The sequence below is a fragment of the Carcharhinus amblyrhynchos genome, chromosome 5, assembly GCF_965287045.1.
Source record: "Carcharhinus amblyrhynchos chromosome 5, sCarAmb.v2.hapA, whole genome shotgun sequence".
Lineage (NCBI taxonomy): Eukaryota > Metazoa > Chordata > Chondrichthyes > Carcharhiniformes > Carcharhinidae > Carcharhinus > Carcharhinus amblyrhynchos.
The window spans coordinates 73392385-73411722 of record NC_137328.1 but is presented as its reverse complement, the minus strand read 5'-3'; the positions used below and the strand labels follow the sequence as shown (position 1 = coordinate 73411722).

Genomic DNA, 19338 nt, shown 5'->3' with positions numbered 1-19338 from the left:
GAACAAAGAAAAACACTTTATCCTTAAGGTATCTGACCCATCATTGGCTAAGTGTTCACTTATCCAGGGGACAAAGACCTTTAATCATTCACTACATTATAAAACATAATAGAGCCTCTATTTTTGACAGTTGAAGTTGGCAATACAAAAGGTTTCCTTCAAGATTCACAACTCTTCTGAAGTGCCATGAAACATGTCTCCTAAAAGAAGGACCCAAGTCCTTGGAAATGGGGATGGAGGTAGTGACGATAGACAAAATCTCCACTCCTGCAATGGAGTTGGCAAGTGTGGGACTGCTGATTGTGGGCTAGCTACCCTCACGCTTATCCTGGGAGCGTAAAAATCCCATGTGCCAGGAATAGGGCTGAGAATGCCTTCCATTTTCAAATTGCGCTGCCTCAGTCCTGACTGGGAAAGAGGCATGAGAGGTTAGGCCAAAGCTTTAAAATGAATTTTGAGCCTGAAATTAGAAATTTTTGCTTTTTGTTTTTTTCAGAGATTAAAATTTTCAACTGGTCATCTTAAGGTAGAGAGCAGACGTGAAGAAGGAAGTATTTGTGTGGAAAGTTGATCTGCTGACAGGAGCAGTGAGAGCATGGCTATTATTATTAGTAATATTTAATATCTGCAGTGGTGATTCAGCAAGTGTCTATCTGCCAATATATTTTGGCAGAACATTGTGTGATTTGTAATCAGGTACAGGTAAATCCATCTTCAGGCTGAACTTTGCAAATTTAGAAATGTCAGTTGGATTACTTATGATTGCAAATGGGAGTCAAATTTTGGAAGAGAGAGGACTTCATGTAGTCAATATAAATGGAGTGAACTTTCTTAGAGAGGTTCCAGTGATTAATGATGCCTATCTCTGTACCAAGCCAGTTCAGAGTGCAAAACAATTTTTCTTTTCATTCATATATTTAATGAACTTATTTTTTAATCAGACATCAGTACAGCGTGAGCAAAGATAAATTGTCCTCATTAGAAATTTATTATTTCTTTCCACTGTACGTAATCATCATCCTTATCCCATCTCCAGATCACTTTCCTCTACAAAGTCCTTGAACATGTTATCGCCTTCCAAATCTATTCCCATCTTTCTCAGAACTTCATGTCCTCCGGTTTGGTGTCCGCCCCTGTCACAGTGCTGAAACAGCTCTTACCAAAATGGCAAATGTTATTGTGACAAAGTAAACTTTCCTTCCTTGTCATTCTTGACCTGTCTGTAGCCTTTGACATGGTTGGTCACACAATACTCCTCCAGTGCCTCTTCAACCATTATTCCACCCGGGTCAGATTGCTCTCATAAGAACATAAGAAATAGGAGCAGGAGTAGGCCATCTAGCCCTTCGAGCCTGCCCCGCCATTCAATAAGATCATGGCTGATCTGTCGTGGCTCAGTTCCACATTCCCGCCCTCTCCCCATAACCCTTAATCCCCTCTCTTATCAAAAACCCATCAACCCGCGTCTTAAAAATGTTTAGCGAGGTAGCCTCCACCACTTCAACAGGCAGAGAATTCCAGAGATTCACCACCCTTTGAGTGAAGAAGTTCCTCCTCAACTCCGTTCTAAACCGCCCCCCCTTTATCTTGAGGCTGTGCCCCCTAGTCCTACTGTCCTTTCTGAGCGGGAAGAGTCTCTCCACCTCTATCCTATCCATCCCATTCATCAATTTATATGTCTCAATGAGATCTCCCCTCATTCTTCTAAACTCTAACGAATACAAGCCTAGTTTATTCAGCCTCTCCTCATAGCTCAACCCCCTCAACTCCGGCATCAGCCTAGTAAACCTCCTTTGCATTCCCTCCAAGGCGAAAATATCCTTACGTAAGTACGGCGACCAAAACTGCACACAGTACTCCAGCTGCGGCTCACTTGCTTCTGCTCTTATTCTTCTAATTGTAGCCAGATAATCATTTGTTTATCTTCTCTTCCTGCTCCCAAACTGTCACCTTTGATGTCTGTCAAGGATCGATCATGGGCCCTCTTCTATTTGCTACACCTCAGTGACATTATCAAAAATACAGCCTGAGTTTTCACATGTAGATTGGTGACACCCAGCTCTATTTCACCCCCATCTCTGCAGTGGCTAAATCTCTGCAGTGGCTAAATTATCAAATCTGCAATTAAATATTGACTAAAGCCATCTTTTTCAGTCCCTGTTCCAAACTCCATTCCCTAGCTACTGATTCCATCCCTTTTTCTATTAACTGCCTGAGATTCAGCCAGCCTATATACAACATTGGTCTTACAGCTGACCCAGAGCTAAGCTTCTGATCTCATTTTTGTGCCGTCAGTATTTCCAATTTCATCACACCACTCGGTCCCAGCTCATCTGCTGCCGAAGCCCTCATTCACATTCTTGTTACCTCTACACTTTGAAATTCCAATACGCTACTGGCTGGTCTCCCACAGGCTGCCTTCCATAAACTTAAGGTTATCCATGTCACCACGTCTTGTTCTGCTGTAACCCAGGTGCTCACTGACCAGCAGTGGGTCCCGACAAGCATATTGTGATTTTAAAATTCCCATTCTTGTTTTCAGATCTCACTATAGGCTCTTCCCTTCCTATTTCTGTAACATCCTCCAGCTCCGCACCTTCTGAAATATCTGCACTCCTCTAATTCTGGCATCTTGTGCATCTTTGATTCTGATTGCTCCACCATTGGTTGATGCCTAGGACCTAAGGTCTGAAATTCCCTCCTTACACCTTTCCATCTCTCTACCTCACTTTTATCCTTTAAGATGGTCCTTAAAACCGAACTTTTTGACAAGTTTTTGGTCACCTGACCTAATATCTTTTTAAGTGGCCCGGTGTCATGGGGTGAGAATTTTTAGCCTCATTTGTCCCAAAACTGTAAAATCCTACTCGAGGTCAACAGAGCTTTCCAATCCTGTGACAAGTGGGGCAGTAAAATTCTGGCCATTATTTTTATAATTCCCCTGTGAAGCAGTTTGGGAGTTTCCATTACATTAGCAATGCTATACATAGATATACGTCAAAGACTCTGAGGTAAAACGAAAAGTTTGAGTAATTCTGTTAAGTAGGAACAGAGCTGGTTAGCCGTGCCAAGACAATGGTTAGTATATCAAAGATCAAATTGTTTTGGCATCTCGCTCTCCATGAAATGTTGGGAAGGGAAATGTTAGTGACATCACCATACTTTGGAGTGGGAACTGATCTATAATTAGAGATTGGTAAACTAGTTAATGAGCATAGGGATTTAGTTGCTGTGATCACAACTCCAATTAGTTGTTAGGCCAATTTACTTGTGAGGTTACATTACATAACTCATCAATTTCCTACTCCTCAGACATTATAATAGGTCAATAATGCTCAGTTGTCATTTAATATTGTAAAATACCTTTAGCACTTGAATCTTTTCCAAGTTAGTAATTTCCTGATATATTATTATTGATTGTTGAAATATTTTCCCTTCAATGCACACACCTATTACAATACCAGTAAATTATTTGTCCATATTCTAAAGGAAGTTGCAAAGTGCTCCTTTATCATGTGGGGTTTCAGTTAATTAAATACAGTTTGAATCAAAGGGCTCTAGCTAGGTTCGGGAACCAGGCTGAGAACTGGATACAATAATATTGAGGTCCAGGCCAGAATAGAAGTCTGATGAAAAAAATATTTTATTTAATTAGTAATTCTATTAAACAGGGTAAGCAATGGATGGCAGGAGGCAGATGTTTCTTTTGTCAAGGGAATAATACTCCAAAACTATGGCTGAGATTTTCTGTTCCTTTGTTCGTTGGGCAGGTTTGGCGATGGAAGTGAAAAATCTCATGAGATGTTCAAATCACATTTCACACTGATGTAAAAATGTGATATGCTTGTCCCTTCCCCCTGCCAGCGATATAGCACATTGTTGGGCACATCTTTTCCATATATTAACCTGTAATTATCTGGCCACTATGCCTGAATCATCTCCCTCCCATGCCCCATAACAAAGTCCATTCAAGTTGGTGTGAAGGCTTGGTCTCCCAAGGCGTGCACCAGGTGAGCCAGTTTCCCAGTGGAGTTTGGATTAGTCCATCGCTCAAGAGGGAGAAGTTCATGTCCTGGTGCAGTTCCGGAGTGCAATGACTGGGCTGTATTGGTTGTTGCATGGGCGAAGGGGTCGGGTGCATGGATGGAGGTTTTTGATTTGATTAGATTCAAATTATTTTTGTCACATGTATTGAGATACAGTGAAAAATATTGTTTCTTGCATGCCATTCATAGAGCACATAGGGCAGAAAGAAAGGAGAGGGTGCAGAATATAGTGTTATAGTCATGGCTTGGGTGCAGAAAAAGATCAACACTGCAGTGGTCTTTACAAGCAGTGACCTGATCTTCAAAAACTAAGTTGCTGATGGGTGGGCTTTCCCAACATTACAGAAATTTCTACAGCTATTCCGTGAGGTCCTTGAGACCAAGTCTCGAAGAATACAATGGTGAAAGCTGTCACTGGTGCCAGTGGATGCCACTTTTAATGCCTGCTTTTGCCATTGTTGATACCTGGGAAAATTTTGCTCTAATATTTTAAGTTCATAATTTAATATTTTTCTTTTATAAAAATTATAAACAGAAACTCTTGCTGGACTTGAATATTGCCTTTGAACAGGAGTGATTGCAAACAAAGCTAAACCAGTAGGATAAATATATTTTTCAACTTCCACCTATTCACCTTCTCGAACTGGGCTGAATTTACTCTGCTATGTGCTGGTGAATGTCGTGTGGAGAGGCAATTAGAGCACCACAAAGGTGCCAGGAGTGTTTCTGTTGTTCCAGGGCTCAAACCTCTCCAGGTCACAGAGTAAGATAGAGCTTGCTTTTCAGCCACCAGTTTCAGTTTTCTGGCAGCACAATGTCATCACAGTCCACCTAAGAGACCTTTTCATGCTATTGCAAGTGACAGAGGAGTACCATTTCTTTGGCCTTTTTAGTAATCCATTACTGCTGTTCTGTACTTCCAGTTGCTTTTGTAATCTGATTCCTAGTTGAACCCTAGCTTTGAAATCTTTTTCTGCACCTACTCTATTGGGGATTTAGCCTTTGTCTCAACACAGCCTCTATTAAATCTGATGGACATTTCTTTTTTGGAATTGTTCATGCCCTTAAGGGTTCCTATATCATGAGACAATAAGCTCACTATATCGTTGTTGCCATGTATCACAGGATCCTGACCGAGTTACTGGGTGCTTCCAGTGTTCTCACATCCAAGCTACGAAAGCAATCTGTTTGAGCAGCATGGATTTTTAGGCTTTTATTGGATCGCCCATTTGAAATAACGTCATGAGTTCCAGCCTGATGAATTCTTGAGTTGGAATATTTTAATTGGTAATGGGTAAAAGGGTTATGGGGATGAGGAGCATATCAGCCATGATTGAATGGCGCAGCAGACTTGATGGGCCGAATGGCCTAATTCTGCTCCTATATCTGATGAATTTTGAAACTATTCAGAATCCACTATTCCTATTCCTGATGTTTGACAGAGTGCTGCCAAACTGTTTGTTCTCCAACTTCACTTAACCTGTAACTTTAAAAAAATTATGGTGATGAGGGTGGCATGGCCGATCACTATACGGATCTCATTAGGTGTCTCATCAGGATCCCCAAATCCTGAGGAAAGAAACAGGCCATTCAGCCTGTCTTGCCTGTGCCAGGTCTTTGAATGAATGATTTAATTTTGCCCCAACTAAGGGTTGCCTGGGAGCACATATGTTTTTAGTGTAACAATCAGTGTAACATTATGGATTTTGCAACAGTTCAAAAAATATGGTTTCTCTCAATGTTTAAATTTTATTTTTGGCCAGTCATTGAAAAATATACTTTACAGAGGTTAAAAAAAAGTGCATGTAAAAATAGTTTATATTTGCAATAATTGAAAATTGAAACTCAGATAAACATTTTACTATTATCAATGGAAAGAAAGAGGGAAGGTGAACCCAATTCCAAATTTATACACCTTAAATAACATTGTCCTTAATATTGTCTTTTCCTTCATTGGCAAACTTGCAGGCATTGCATATCGAATGGTTGAGAAAAATCTGAATTTTAAAAAACAATATATTTGAGATTTCAATAGATAAGTGGGACACTCAGGGAAGGTTCACGAAACTGAAATGGACTCTGGTATGAAACAAGATGTACAATAAATGGAGTATCAATAATTCTGAAATACAATCTGACCAAATTCTTGTCATAGAATAACCAATAGGTACACATAAGACACATATGGACAACAGGTCCATAAGAGCGTATGGATTAGAATATGGAAAACGACATTCAGACCCTTGCGTCTGCTCCACCATTGACAAGATCATGGCTGATCTGATTTTAAAATATTCAATGACTCTGCCTACACTGCTCTCTGGGGAAGAGAATTTCACAGGCTAATGATCCTCAGAGAAAAAAAATCCCTTCCTTCTTATTCTTAAACTGTCTATGTTCCGTAGTTCCAGCCTCCCTCATAAAGAGAAGTATCTATTATTCAATAGATAAGTGGGACACTCAGGGAAGGTTCACGAGACTGATTCCTGGGATGAAGAGCTTATCTTATGAGGAAGGATTGAGAAGTTGGGACTATATCCACTGTAGTTTAGTAGAATGAGAGGTGATTTTATTGAAACAAGATCCTGAGGGGACTTAACAGGGTGAGTGATGAGAGGATACTTCTCTTTATGAGGGAGGCTGGAACCCCGGAACATAGACAGTTTAAGAATAAGAAGGAAGGGATTTTTTTTCTCTGAGGATCATTAGCCTGTGAAATTCTCTTCCCCAGAGAGCAGTGTAGGCAGAGTCATTGAATACTTTAAAATCAGATCAGCCAGATCTTGTCTATGGTGGAGCAGACACGAGGGTCTGAATGTCGTTTTCCTGCTTCTAATTTATATACTGTTATGAACCTGTTGTCCATATGTATCTTATGTGTACCTATTGGTTATTCTATGATAAAAATTTGGTCAGATTGCATTTCAGAATTATTGATACTCCATTTATTGTACATCTTGTTTCATACCAGAGTCCATTTCAAAATGAAAATCCAATGAAGGTAACTTTAACTAGTGATAATTCTGTGAAATAGATGCTAAAATGATACATCATTACTATTGTAGTTTTTTCTGTTACTTCAACTGAAAGTTGGATAATGGACTAATAATTTTTTGAGTAACACCAAGGAACTATATTGTCTTTGCTGTTTAAAGATGCTTTTAATGAGTAACTTGGCAATTTCTGCACCTAAAGTGGAAACTATAATAAAACTATACCATTTCCTTGCAGTTATTCATGGTAGACAATGGCGCAGATGACTGGAGAATAGCCATGACTTATGAGCGGATATTTTTCATCTGTTTGGAAATACTGGTATGTGCTATTCACCCAATACCTGGAAACTATACTTTCACTTGGACAGCACGCCTTGCCTTTTCGTATACAACATCTACAGCAATAGCAGATGTGGATATAATCTTATCAATACCAATGTTTCTTAGACTTTACCTTATTGCCAGAGTAATGCTGCTGCATAGCAAACTTTTTACGGATGCTTCTTCGAGAAGTATTGGAGCACTGAATAAAATAAACTTCAATACCCGTTTCGTAATGAAGACTTTAATGACAATATGTCCAGGAACAGTATTGTTGGTTTTCAGCATTTCATTGTGGATAATTGCAGCATGGACAGTCCGAGCTTGTGAAAGGTAAGCAGTTACTGTGTGTCAGCTTTTCCAATGCTTAAACCTAAGAGAGAATTATGTTTGAATTCCAGATCATAAATGATGTTTCAAAAATCTTGATTTTGGGCAAGAGTTTTACCCAGGTAATTCACTCAACTTGGTAAATATGCTGACTTGGCATATGCACTCATCTTTGATATGCCGGGCCTCGTTATTCCCAGTTTTTGCTCAGGGAAGGCGGAAGAGGGATGGAATTGGCTTGTCGATCCTGGAAGCAGGTCATGTGCGGCCACGATAGCTGGTTAATGCCAGTGCGGCCTAATTAGAAGACTTGCCTCAGTTCTCTGGGACAGTGACTCAGTTGTTTTAGGCCCTCTAGGCCTCACCCCTCACACCCCCTCTCCCAGCTGCTCCCACCCCTCTATGCCAATTCATGCCCCTCACCCACCCCATGCCCCCCCACATATCCCCATGCCACCACCATGCCAAATGCTCCACCCATCCTCCTGTTCCCTCTCATGGTCCACCCTCTTTCTCTGTTGGAAATAAGGGTGGGGCTTCCACATCCAATTCCTGCTGTTTTTAAAGATCTGCGGAATCTTCCTGAGTCCACAAAAATCTGGTTCTTTGTGTGCCAAACATCAAATATGCCCAGTCTTTTACTTTGTTATGTCCTTGATTATGTTGTTTCTACAGAATTTGTTCTGCTATTCTTCGCTAATATTTTTAAAGTTTCAAGAAAAGAATCTGAGAAATATTAACAAGATAATTTGAATGCATTTTTCTCCTAGTTACATGCAAAATGTTTTTAGACATGTAAAAGTGCATTTTTAATTCATTTGATGAAGCATTAATGCAGTAATGCTTTGAGTAGATTCTGTATAATTGTGCAATACCTGTGAAATTAAATAGAATAATCAACTTACATTTTTATCACACTCTTCACCAACAGAGTACTTTACAGGTCAAGAATAACAATGGCCACCAAACAGGAATGAGAGTGAGGAGAGAGATTAATAACTGAGGATAGAAACAAATTCAGAAGGAGAATTTTTAGGAGACTTCTGATAGCAGGGATGGAATGAATAAGGCACAGACATTTAATTTCAGAGGGAACAGTGACTGAAAGTGACTGCCCACCAAACATGGGGCAGAGGGAGTGAGGAGAATGTCAGGGAAGGGAAAGGTGTCAGCAGTTACACATGACTGGCAATTATCACTGAGGAGAGGGGATAATAGACCGTAAAAGGATGTATATATGAAGATAATCAAATCAACTCTCTGGGACACAAGGGTTTGTGCAAATGAGGATGTAGGCTACAGCATTTCAAATGACTTTTGGTCTATAGAGTGGAAATGAGAAGAAGAATGAAGAAGTCAGGCTTTGAGATGAACGATGGGGAAATCTAGGATCAGGAAAGATGAAGGAAAATGGCTTTAGTTAATAGGCTGGATATTGGGTAAGAAACTGAACTTGGGTCAAACAACACATCAAAGATTCACATCTTCTCGCCTGCGGAGACGCTGAAATATATTTTTTATTGCACTTTCAAAAGGTTAACAGTGTATGCAAAGAACACTCAGTTGCTTATCTATCCTTTCTTTAATGTGCAATAAAAGACTAGGATAAAAATAAGCAAAACATTATGTTCTCAGTGCAATAATAATTTGTCAGTTTCTGTTTCATATGAAAAAAACTTCAGTTTTTTTAAAGGAGTTGTATTTAACACAGGCCAGATATTCTCCAGCAGTTTGAAACAATTATTAAACCAAATTATCCTTACCTGTGATAATGGTCCACCACAATCTAAATACTAAACTATGATGAAAGAACTGTTCATAGTGTGAAGTAAAAAGAAACTTTGTGGTCTTAAAGGAACAATTGTCTGAACACTTAACTGCATTGTAGCAGCAGAATAACACCTGTTACATGATCTAATCAGTCTGTCTTTGTGTAGCAGGATATTCTCTGAATTACATAACACTGCAGCAGAATAAAAGATCCTGAGGTGCTTTATAGGGGGAAAAATTGACACTGAGCCCCATATTGAGACATTGGATTGAAATTTAAAGCACCTTTGGGATCAGACGCAGAAGTGGAAAGACTGTTAGAACAGTCTGGGAAGGCCTTGGTGGGGGATGTCAATGTATCAGCAAGTGCATGGTTTGGAAATTGCATTGTTAAGCTAATTGCCTCAACCTCCAAAAGAGTATAAATGGACAGAGCTGGAATAGTTCATGTGGGAGAACAAAAGAGAATGGTAATTTTGATTGAGTTATATGTAGAATAAACTTACTGTAGGTTAGAAAACAACCTGCTGTATTATTCGTCCATCATATATTTGCACTGGTGTTAAAAGGGAAGGCTTTTTGCAATTTTTCAGTGGATGGTAAAGTGGCATTTGGCCCACCTGCTTGTCTGTTTGGGAAGATATTTGGTTAATGAAGGCCCTTTTCCCATCCCTACTGATGTACTAATGGCAGGATGAAGCCCTGTGCTAAATGGGAAGACTGTCAGGTAAACACTGGTGGCCGCCCAGAGGGCTCTGGGAGGGGTTCTTTTTTAGGCACTCTGGCCTGTTAAAGACAGCTCATTAGCAACGGCTGTCCTTGTGGCATAGGAACAGCCTGCCTCAGTGATCACCCACCACACTGACTCTGTGAGATGTTTTCTCTGCTTGAAGTATTGGCGAAGTACTGGGTTGTTTGGAGTGTAACCTAGCCATCCATTCTTGCAATACTCTTTTATTGTGAAACAGACATCATGATGCTGTTGTGCTGGCTAAATTTCTTGCAATCTCTTTTTTGTGGCTGGTAATTGTTTAGTATTGAGTGAAGTATATGTTTCCACTTTCTCAATAAAAAATAAATCTTCCAGTTTGACTCCTTCCACTTGGTATTACATCTGCTGTTGTCTGGTACTTCCTTTGAACACACTCAGTAGCTAAATCATTTTTCACAAGTCTCAGTCTGAAATGTTGAATTCTAGGGGACCATTGGGAATTTCCTTCAGATTAAGCAGATTAATTAAAGGTTATTGGTCAGTTTTAATGTTCACCCTTAATTCTGTGCCATTACCAGAGAAGTTCTCACAGACCTATGTGTCTGCTATTGTTTCATTCTCAATAGTTACATAACTCTTTGTGTCTGTGAGAGAATTTGAGGTGTAATAGGCTGGTCTTCTTTGTCCATGCTTTTGAACTTAAAACAGCACTGTGCACAAACCTGTAGATGATGTCAGCACTGCGACAAGAATTGCCAATTCTGGATTTTAGTGCACTAGAATTTCTGGTGAAGTTAGGAGATTCTTGAGCTTGTCAAAATCATTTTACTGGTCCACGATGCAGCACCACTTTTGACCTTGCCTCAGTAGCTGTTGTAATGGCTCATTGATTTCCGCCAGTTTAAAAGGAACTTGCCTATGTAGTTGACCATCACAAGGAATCTTTATAATTCTGTGATGGTTCCAGGCTGTGGGATCTCTAATTACCTTGGTTTTCTGCAGGCCAACAGTAATTCCTGCAGCTTGCACAATGTGCCCTAAGAATTTTATTGTAGGCTTTATCATACGGTACAACCTGTTTAGAATCATAGAATCCCTACAGTGCAAAAGAGGCCATTTGGCAGATTGAATCTGCAATGACTCTCTGCTAGAACATCTTATACAGACCCACCCCACCCTATCTCTGCAATCTCACATATTTATCTTGATAATCCTCATCTTGGGACACCAAAAGGCAATTTAGCATGGTCAATCCACTTAACCTGCATATCTTTGGACTGTGGAAGGAAACCAGAGCACCCGGAGGAAACCCATGCAGACTTGGGGAGAACATGCAAACTCCACACTGACAGTCACCTAAAACCAGAATTGAATGCGGGTTCCTGGCACTGTGCAGCAGCAGTCTTAACCATTGCGCTGCCATGCTGCTTCCTGTAGAACTTTGAGGATTGCTCTTACTCGATGGTCATGTTTTTCCCTTAATAAAACATGCACATTAATGTTGTCCATATGGGATATTATTCCTTCCATGCCTTCCAGAATCTTGAGACGTCTTTCTTTGGAATATCTCAGTGCAGAAACAATTCTGAATTGTAATCTGTTAAAGATAGCAACAACCAAATACAGTGATAAAAGTAGCTAACAATCTGGATCCTTTGGCCAGAGTAAACTGCCAAAAGCCACTGTTAATATCCAATTTTGTGGAAAATGTGCTTTTTGCTAATTTGGCAAGTGTTTCATCCAATGATGTAATCTTCTGGATGTCATGCTGTACAGACTTGTTTAATTGAGTCAGAACTATTGGTCTTTGGCACTGTCACCATTCTAGAACAGCATATAGTCAGTATGGTTACTGGAGAGATGACCTCATTTTTGTAACATGTAACATGGCTGAGGGACCTTCCCCGCTGTGAAAAGACAAGGTTATCATCCATCCTTAGTTCCATGATCATCTGTCTTTGGCTTTCCTAAGCCTTAAAATAGGAATTTAAATTTCTTCTGAATACATTCCTAGACTGCTCATCAGCAATGTCATCAACCTTGTAAATCAGCCTCAACTACATGCGTGCTTTTCTTCTCAATAATGATGACTCTCTGGTTCTGTACAACATGCAGAGGTTTAATTTATTTATCATTTCATCTTAATCTTGCCAAGTATTGGCCTACTAATGTCAGCACTGTCTTTTCTGGACCTTGTAACTGGATGGAGGATGGCAGTAGTGTGATATTTTTAAACCACTTTATTTCATTAAATAATACTGAAACACCTGCCTCAGTATCTGGCTTGAATTGTGTGTGAGGTGACCAGCAACTTCTGATTTAATGCTCCAGTAATTATTTCCTGTTGTGTTAATTTCTCCCAGGAAGGTTATTTATTTTTGTTGTGGTTCTTCTGCTTTTAAATTTGGTTTGGCCTTGTTATTTTCTCTTTGTTCCTGTGAGCTACTTTTATCTTAGATTGCCAGACATTTGAAAATATTCTAATTTTGCACAGTTGTGGAACTTTGCTCCACCTGCTGGGCGTTCTTCCTGCTTGTACAGTGTTTGCCCACCATTACAATCCGAGTTGATGTTCTAACTGGACAGGAAGATCCCAGAATGGAAATCTAGCTCAAAAAACCTGTAATTTTGCTTTCTTTTCTAACATGGAGGAATAGAATTACAGGACTGCCAATTAGTTTTAAAAAAATTAGTAAATAGGTAAATTTGAATGATACCGTGCTTCTTTGGTCCCTTATCTTAACAAACACAGACAGATATTAAGATTAACAAGGATTACAAAGTATATTTTAAGATACAATAACACAAAGTTTCTTTAAACACACAGACTGGCTGTGTCCAAATACACACTCTGTTCTGAACCCAAGTTAGTGTCTATGGATTTCTCTCCAAAATCCCCCAAGATGATTATCACCTGACAGTTTCCAAACTCCACTCCCAAAAAACACACTTTAATATCTTCTAACACAACACTGGTTTTTATCAGAGGTTTGCATTTTGAAACCCAGTTCAGGTTTTCCAAATGACACTTTTAAATAAAGCTTCGACTTCACTTTTAACAAAGATTTAACAAAGGTTTTACCATTTCCCCTTTAGGATTTCTTTGTCTTGAGTGTTGTAGAAATTATTCACAATTTAACTATCGATTCCCAGACACTATTGAGAATGCATCAAACTTTTGATTTACCTCTGAAGTCTGTTTTCCTACATTAAAATGTGGTTGCTGCACCTGTCCCTTTAACCCAGAAACTTAATTTACTTCTCCCCTTCAATTATCTTGAACAATACTTTGGTCTCTGATTTCTTAATGTCAGCCTTCTTCAGACATCTTTTATGTCCCAATTCCCTGGTTATCTGAACTATATCAATCTCTTTGCAGCTCCCTAGTCTTCTGGCAGAGTGAGAGATCTTCACTCCCCAGTGTCTGGCCTCCTGTTGCCACATATCCAATTAAAACTGAAACTTAAAAGCCTTTCTACAATAAAAGGCCCCTAGTTTCGAAACAACCATTGCTACTTCTACTTATTCTCCACACCATAACCTACTCTTAACACAACAGAAACACAGTTGGAACTGAAACTAACACATACAAGCACCTTTCTCCAGAATGAATCTAACTGTAGATTTTACCCTTCCAGGCACAAAAACATTAAATTGAACTCACTTAAAATTGTACCTTATTTCTAATGTTTACCAATATAAATCCCTTAGAACTACCTTTGTTTTTCTAACACTGCTATACTGAAAGCATCTCAAGATGGCAATTGGCATGCTTTTCCCAATTTTGTGGGCTTTTGCTTCACTATATTTGTTCTGTTTTTTTGTCTAATCTATTGAATGGCTGAATTCATTTTTTTTCAAATGGAATCACTTTCCGCACAAACAACTATTCTGCTTTCTTCCTAAGCTCATCTGTCATGCAGGTTGCATTGCCTATGTGAAAGTAAAACTTTCCCTTATTTGCAAAAGGCTTCAGTTTCATCCAAGTCCACAACCAGTATACAATTGCATATTAATTAATCTTTGAGGATCCCATTGTTGCAATTCTGTGTGAGTCTATACAAGGTTATTTAGAAATGGATCCATGCGCTCATTCAGTTTTTGTTTCCTTGGTTTTAAATTTTATTCACTCAGTGATCACATTTTCTTTCAAGAACTGAAGTATGCATCGAATGCATGGAGGACTTAATGATGGGGCAGAAATTGGCTGCTTGGATTTGTCCCATTTCTTGTATACAGGACATACCTGGGCAATTTTCCACATTGCCGGGTTGATGCCAGTGTTGCAGCTATACTAGAACAGATTGGCCAGGGGTGTGACAAGTTTTGGAGCACATATCTTCAGTGCTATTGCTGCTTTCTTCCTAAGCTCACTTGTCATGCAGTTTGCTGGAATATTGTCAGTATTTGCAGTATCCAGAGACTTCAGCTGTTTCTTGATATCACGTGGCAAAAGGCTGGCATCTGTGATGCTGGGGACCTTTGGCACAGGCTGAGATTGATCATTCACTTGGCACTTAGGGCTGAAGATTGTTGTGAATGCTTCAGCCTTATCTTTTGTACTGATCTGCAAACAAAGGGCCTCTCACATTTTCATCAGTGACTTGCCCTAAGCAAGAATCATACCTCAGACCAACAAACCAAGTTACTGTAAAATCTAATATATGTTCTTTACACAATGTAACAGCCACATATGGTCCCTGTGCTGACTGGCTAACTGGAAAGCTGGTTGCACCAGAGCTTAAGTTGTTTGACTGCAGTTTGTAAAGGTTGTTTTAAGGAAAAAATTGATGCGTATCAAGTTAATTCTCTTGATATTTTTGAACAGTCAGTTTTATTATTAGACTTTGGATGCCCTTCTTGTACTTGTGTTGTCTTCATCTCTTTGAGTTGCAGAATCTCTATAATTTGGTGAGCTAGAAACAAGGATGCAGTCTGTCGTGATATCTCTGCAAATGTCATCCTAATAAACATGAGCAGTACTCGTTGACTCAGCTTCCAATTTTTCCCCTTTTTACTCTTTGGAAATGCCTGACTGTCACCCAGCGCCTATCCTGGAATGTACAGTTTACATTACTGAGGAGTTAATGGGGAAGAGCTTCTTGCAAAATGCTTTAGGGCATAAAACATCCTACTCAATTCAACCATATCAATTCCTGATATGTCAGATTGCTTGGAATCTGTTGTGTGCCAAAGCTTTGCAGCTGTTCTTGGCAGGGTGATCAAAGCAGTATAGAGCAGAGCATCAAATCACAGCTGATAGAGACAAAGAAAGAAGGAACTCACATTTGGATAGTGCCTTTCATGCAATTGATGATGTTCCAAAGAGCTCTGCAGCCTTTACTTTGACATGCGGTCATGGTTGCTTTGTGGGCAAATGTGGAAACCAAACCCTAGGCAAAAAACAGACAGCAACTGCGCAGAGGAATATGTTCTTGGTGGTATTGGTTGAAGGAAAAATTCTGGTCAGGACACAAAGAGAACTCCTCTGTTCTTTTTTATGTCCACATGAGAGGAAAGACAAATTGGTCACAGTGAGGGCAAAACAGGTTTAGACAGAGAATGAAATTGTGACTCAAGAAGGACAGAAATGTATCAGAACAACAGCTCCAGAATTACAATTATTTTTTTCTTTATATCTGAATGGTCAGATTAGAGCCTTGATTTTCTGGTCCTTAATAATAGTCATAATATCAGTTATAATCAATAACTTGTATGTGTGTGATGAAGATATAGGGATGGATATTTGTGAAGGAGAATGGGAAGTGTGAATTAAGAAAGTTCCTTGCTCTGCGAATTTGTATCCTGTCTGCCATATTTTTGTTCCAGGAAGGTGGGTTGATATGGAGTCTGGCCCACTGTTACTGCTTTGGGCTTGCCTCAAAACTCTCTGAGTAAGAAATTTCTGCTCATCTCAATTTTAAATTATCAGTCCTCTGTCCTGGAGCTGTGCGAGATTCCCTAGCCAGAGGACATGAACTCTCAGGGTGGAATTTTCCCATCCCATCTGCCACAGGAATCATGGCAGGTGGGACACAGACCAAGTAAAGCTCTGTTGACCCTCGGGCAGGATTTTACGATCTTGGGGTGATCGTGACCAGAAAACCCCACCCACAGGGCCCGATTTTACCATTTTGATTCTAAGTGCTGAATCTGGGGGTGTTTCAGATCCGACTTTTAGACCCGTTCTCAGGCGCCCCCATATGCACTCTGCCTGGAAAAGTATCAGTGATTCTGAATCTCACTGCAGAAACCTGTGGGCGGGGTTTATTGTGACCGAAATGCTGCAGCTCCAATTGAAGCCTTCAAATGTGTAGGCGCAGTAAAAAAAATAGAGAAATGCTCCCCTGCCACATCGCTCCCAGGCTGGATAATGCCTCCCCCGGGCCCCACAGACATTGCTCCACCCCCACGACATAACTGTACCCCTTATCTCCCCACCATGCTGCTACCCAAGACCTATAGCAGCCCCCTGCCCTCCTTCCCTCCCACCAATCACACGCAGAGTGGCAGTACACCTCACTGCCTTTCCACCAGACAGCCATCTGACCTGCCTCCCTCCTCCCCACTTTCTAGAGATCAATCTGACCCGCCTCCCCCCAAACCCCAAGCGCCCCACCCCCCCCGCAGCCCTCCCACCGATCTGGGTCAGAGAGCTGCTGGAAACTCTGAACTTACCTCCTCAGAAGCTGGAGCACCGAATCAGACCTTTGCGGACCATGTCTGTTTTGTCCTGTATCTGGAAGGGCAAACACGGTGGTAAAGGCAGAAGTGTCGGTAAGTTTAGGAGTCCAGCCCCTTAAGTCAATTTAAATGCATGCAAGCGCATTTAAATTGACATTGTGCCCATTTCAGGTGTAGTGCCAATGGCGGCCATTTTAGGCTGTTGGTAAAGGAGGAATGGAGGCGGTCACAGGTCATGCGACCATCGCATGTTCAACTTTACTAAGTTTTTGCACCCAAAAACGGGCGCAATTTGACGGTAAAATGGGGCCCTCAGTGTCTGCCTTGTCAAATCTCTTCAGAATTTTCTATGTTTCAATACAATCACCTCTCATTCTTCTAAACTTCAGAAAGTATTGACCCATTTTACTCAGTCTGACATCATAGAACAACCCTCTAATCCCAAGAACCAATTTAGGGGAGATTTGCTGTATTGTCTCCAATGCAACTTCATACTTCTTCAGATATAGAGATTAGAACAGCACACGGTACTCCAGGTAAGGACTCACCAAAAATCTGTACAACAAGAAGATTTCTTTATTCTTGTACTCTAATCCCTTGCAGTAAAGGCCAACCTATCATTTGCCTTCCTAATTACTTGCTGTACCAGTATGCTAACTTGGTGAAGTCCTTGTATGAGTTCACCCAAATCCCTTTGACATTAACACTTGCAAATTTCATGGCTTTGAAAAAAACCTTACTATCAAAGTGAATGACCTCACACTTGCTGACATTATATTCCATCTTCCATCTTGTTGTCCACCTCACTAAGTCTGTCCATATCTTTTTGCAGTCTCTTTGTGTCCTCCACACAGCTTATATTTCCACTACCTTTGTATTGTTAGATTTAGATATGAGCTGTCGCAATGTTACCCTAAAACAAATACTTTAATTGTATAATAAAAATGGGAAATGCTGGAAATATTCAGCATTTGTGGAGAGAAAAATCATCGTAAAAGTCATTGACCTAAAGCAATAACTTTCTGTCCACAGAAGCTGCTGACCTGCTGAGCATTTACAGCATTTTCTGTTTCAGATTTCCACCATCTGCAGTACTTAACTTTTGCTTTGGTTGGTGTCTGCGTGCAGTTCTATAACTTGGCCACCATGTTGCTCTGCAGCAATATCAGGATAAGAAGTAATGTTGAATTGTTTTGATAGAAATTTGCCATCCAAGACAGTTACACCCAAATCTTTCACCTTCCTTCCTTGAAGTCCTTTTCACATCATTTGATTGTTATGTCTGATCTACAGACTGAGAACAACGTAGAGTGTTCAGCCCCATTCCAATGAGGTACTTTGGTGGCAAGTTGCTCCTATGCTCATCATGGGATCTATTACTGCCCACTCTTTCATGAGACCATTTTGCCACTTTCTTTCCCCTTCCCCCATTGATTATTTCCAAATTGCTCCCTCATTACCATCCCACTGAATTAATTTCCTCTCTTTGTCCTCCTCTCTCTACTCTTCTCCCCTCCTCATTTCATCTCCCTCTGTCTCGTTTCTCCCTCACTCTCTTCTTACCCCTTCCCTTTACCCAGCCTTGGTCCAATTATTCACCCATACCTCCGTAGGGAGGTGATTTTGTGGTGTGTACTGGTATTGTCACTGGACCAGAGATCCAGGGTAATGATCTTGGGATATTGATCTGAATTCCACTGTTCAAGGGCAATTCGAGAAGGGCAACAAATGCTGGCCTAGCCAGTGACACTTCTAAAGGAATAAAAAAAACTAACCTTCTGTAGCCTGAATCCTGCACTTGTGCCAGTCACAGGAATTTAATTAGTCACCGTCTAAAAAGGACAAACTGCTTGTGTTATAATAATTGGAAGTTGTGATTAATTTGTATTAAAATTAGTCAAATCCACCAACCTCGCAAATCCCTGCAATAGAGAAAAACAACAATCACCAACTCATCACCTACACCTGAGTCTAATTGTCACAGGAAATTTGGAGGCCGTGGTTAGTTAGGGAGACTTGTTGGTGCTTTTGGTATCTGGCAGAGTTAAAACCATAGGAGAGAATGTTTATTTACATTCCATAACATTATCAATCGAATAGTCTTGTATCTCAAGTCTCCTTCCCAGAGATAACTGGAGAATGTGGTATTGACACTTATTAGAAACAGTTGTTTATTTCCCTCTGTTCCTCTCTAAATTTCCAAGTGTTTGGTCAGCTCTCCTCGATATGGTACAATAGGGAACTCTGAGCATGTCTTGTCTCAGGTGGATTCAAGCAGGTACAGGCCTCTGATGCAGGAAATCTGCACAGGGACTCAGTGTTTACTGGTACACCTGTCCATGTATCTGAGCTAATAGCCAAAGAGCATGATGGCATCAGTGGTTAGGTATATAAAAAAATCATTTGGAACTATTCAAATAACTTCTGGTATCGTAGCCAACTTTCCTTTTTCAAGCCACATCAATAAAAACAGATTATC

General features: G+C 40.3%; 1 protein-coding gene across 1 annotated transcript in view; it reads left to right on the top strand.

Annotated features, from left to right (window-relative positions):
- Positions 1 to 19338, top strand: part of kcnn2 (potassium calcium-activated channel subfamily N member 2) — a 144620-nt gene that overhangs the window by 37981 nt on the left and 87301 nt on the right. The window contains exon 3 of the mRNA XM_080189703.1: positions 7278 to 7696. Coding sequence (XP_080045829.1) covers positions 7278 to 7696 — 419 coding nt within the window. The remainder of the gene's footprint in view (positions 1 to 7277; positions 7697 to 19338) is intronic.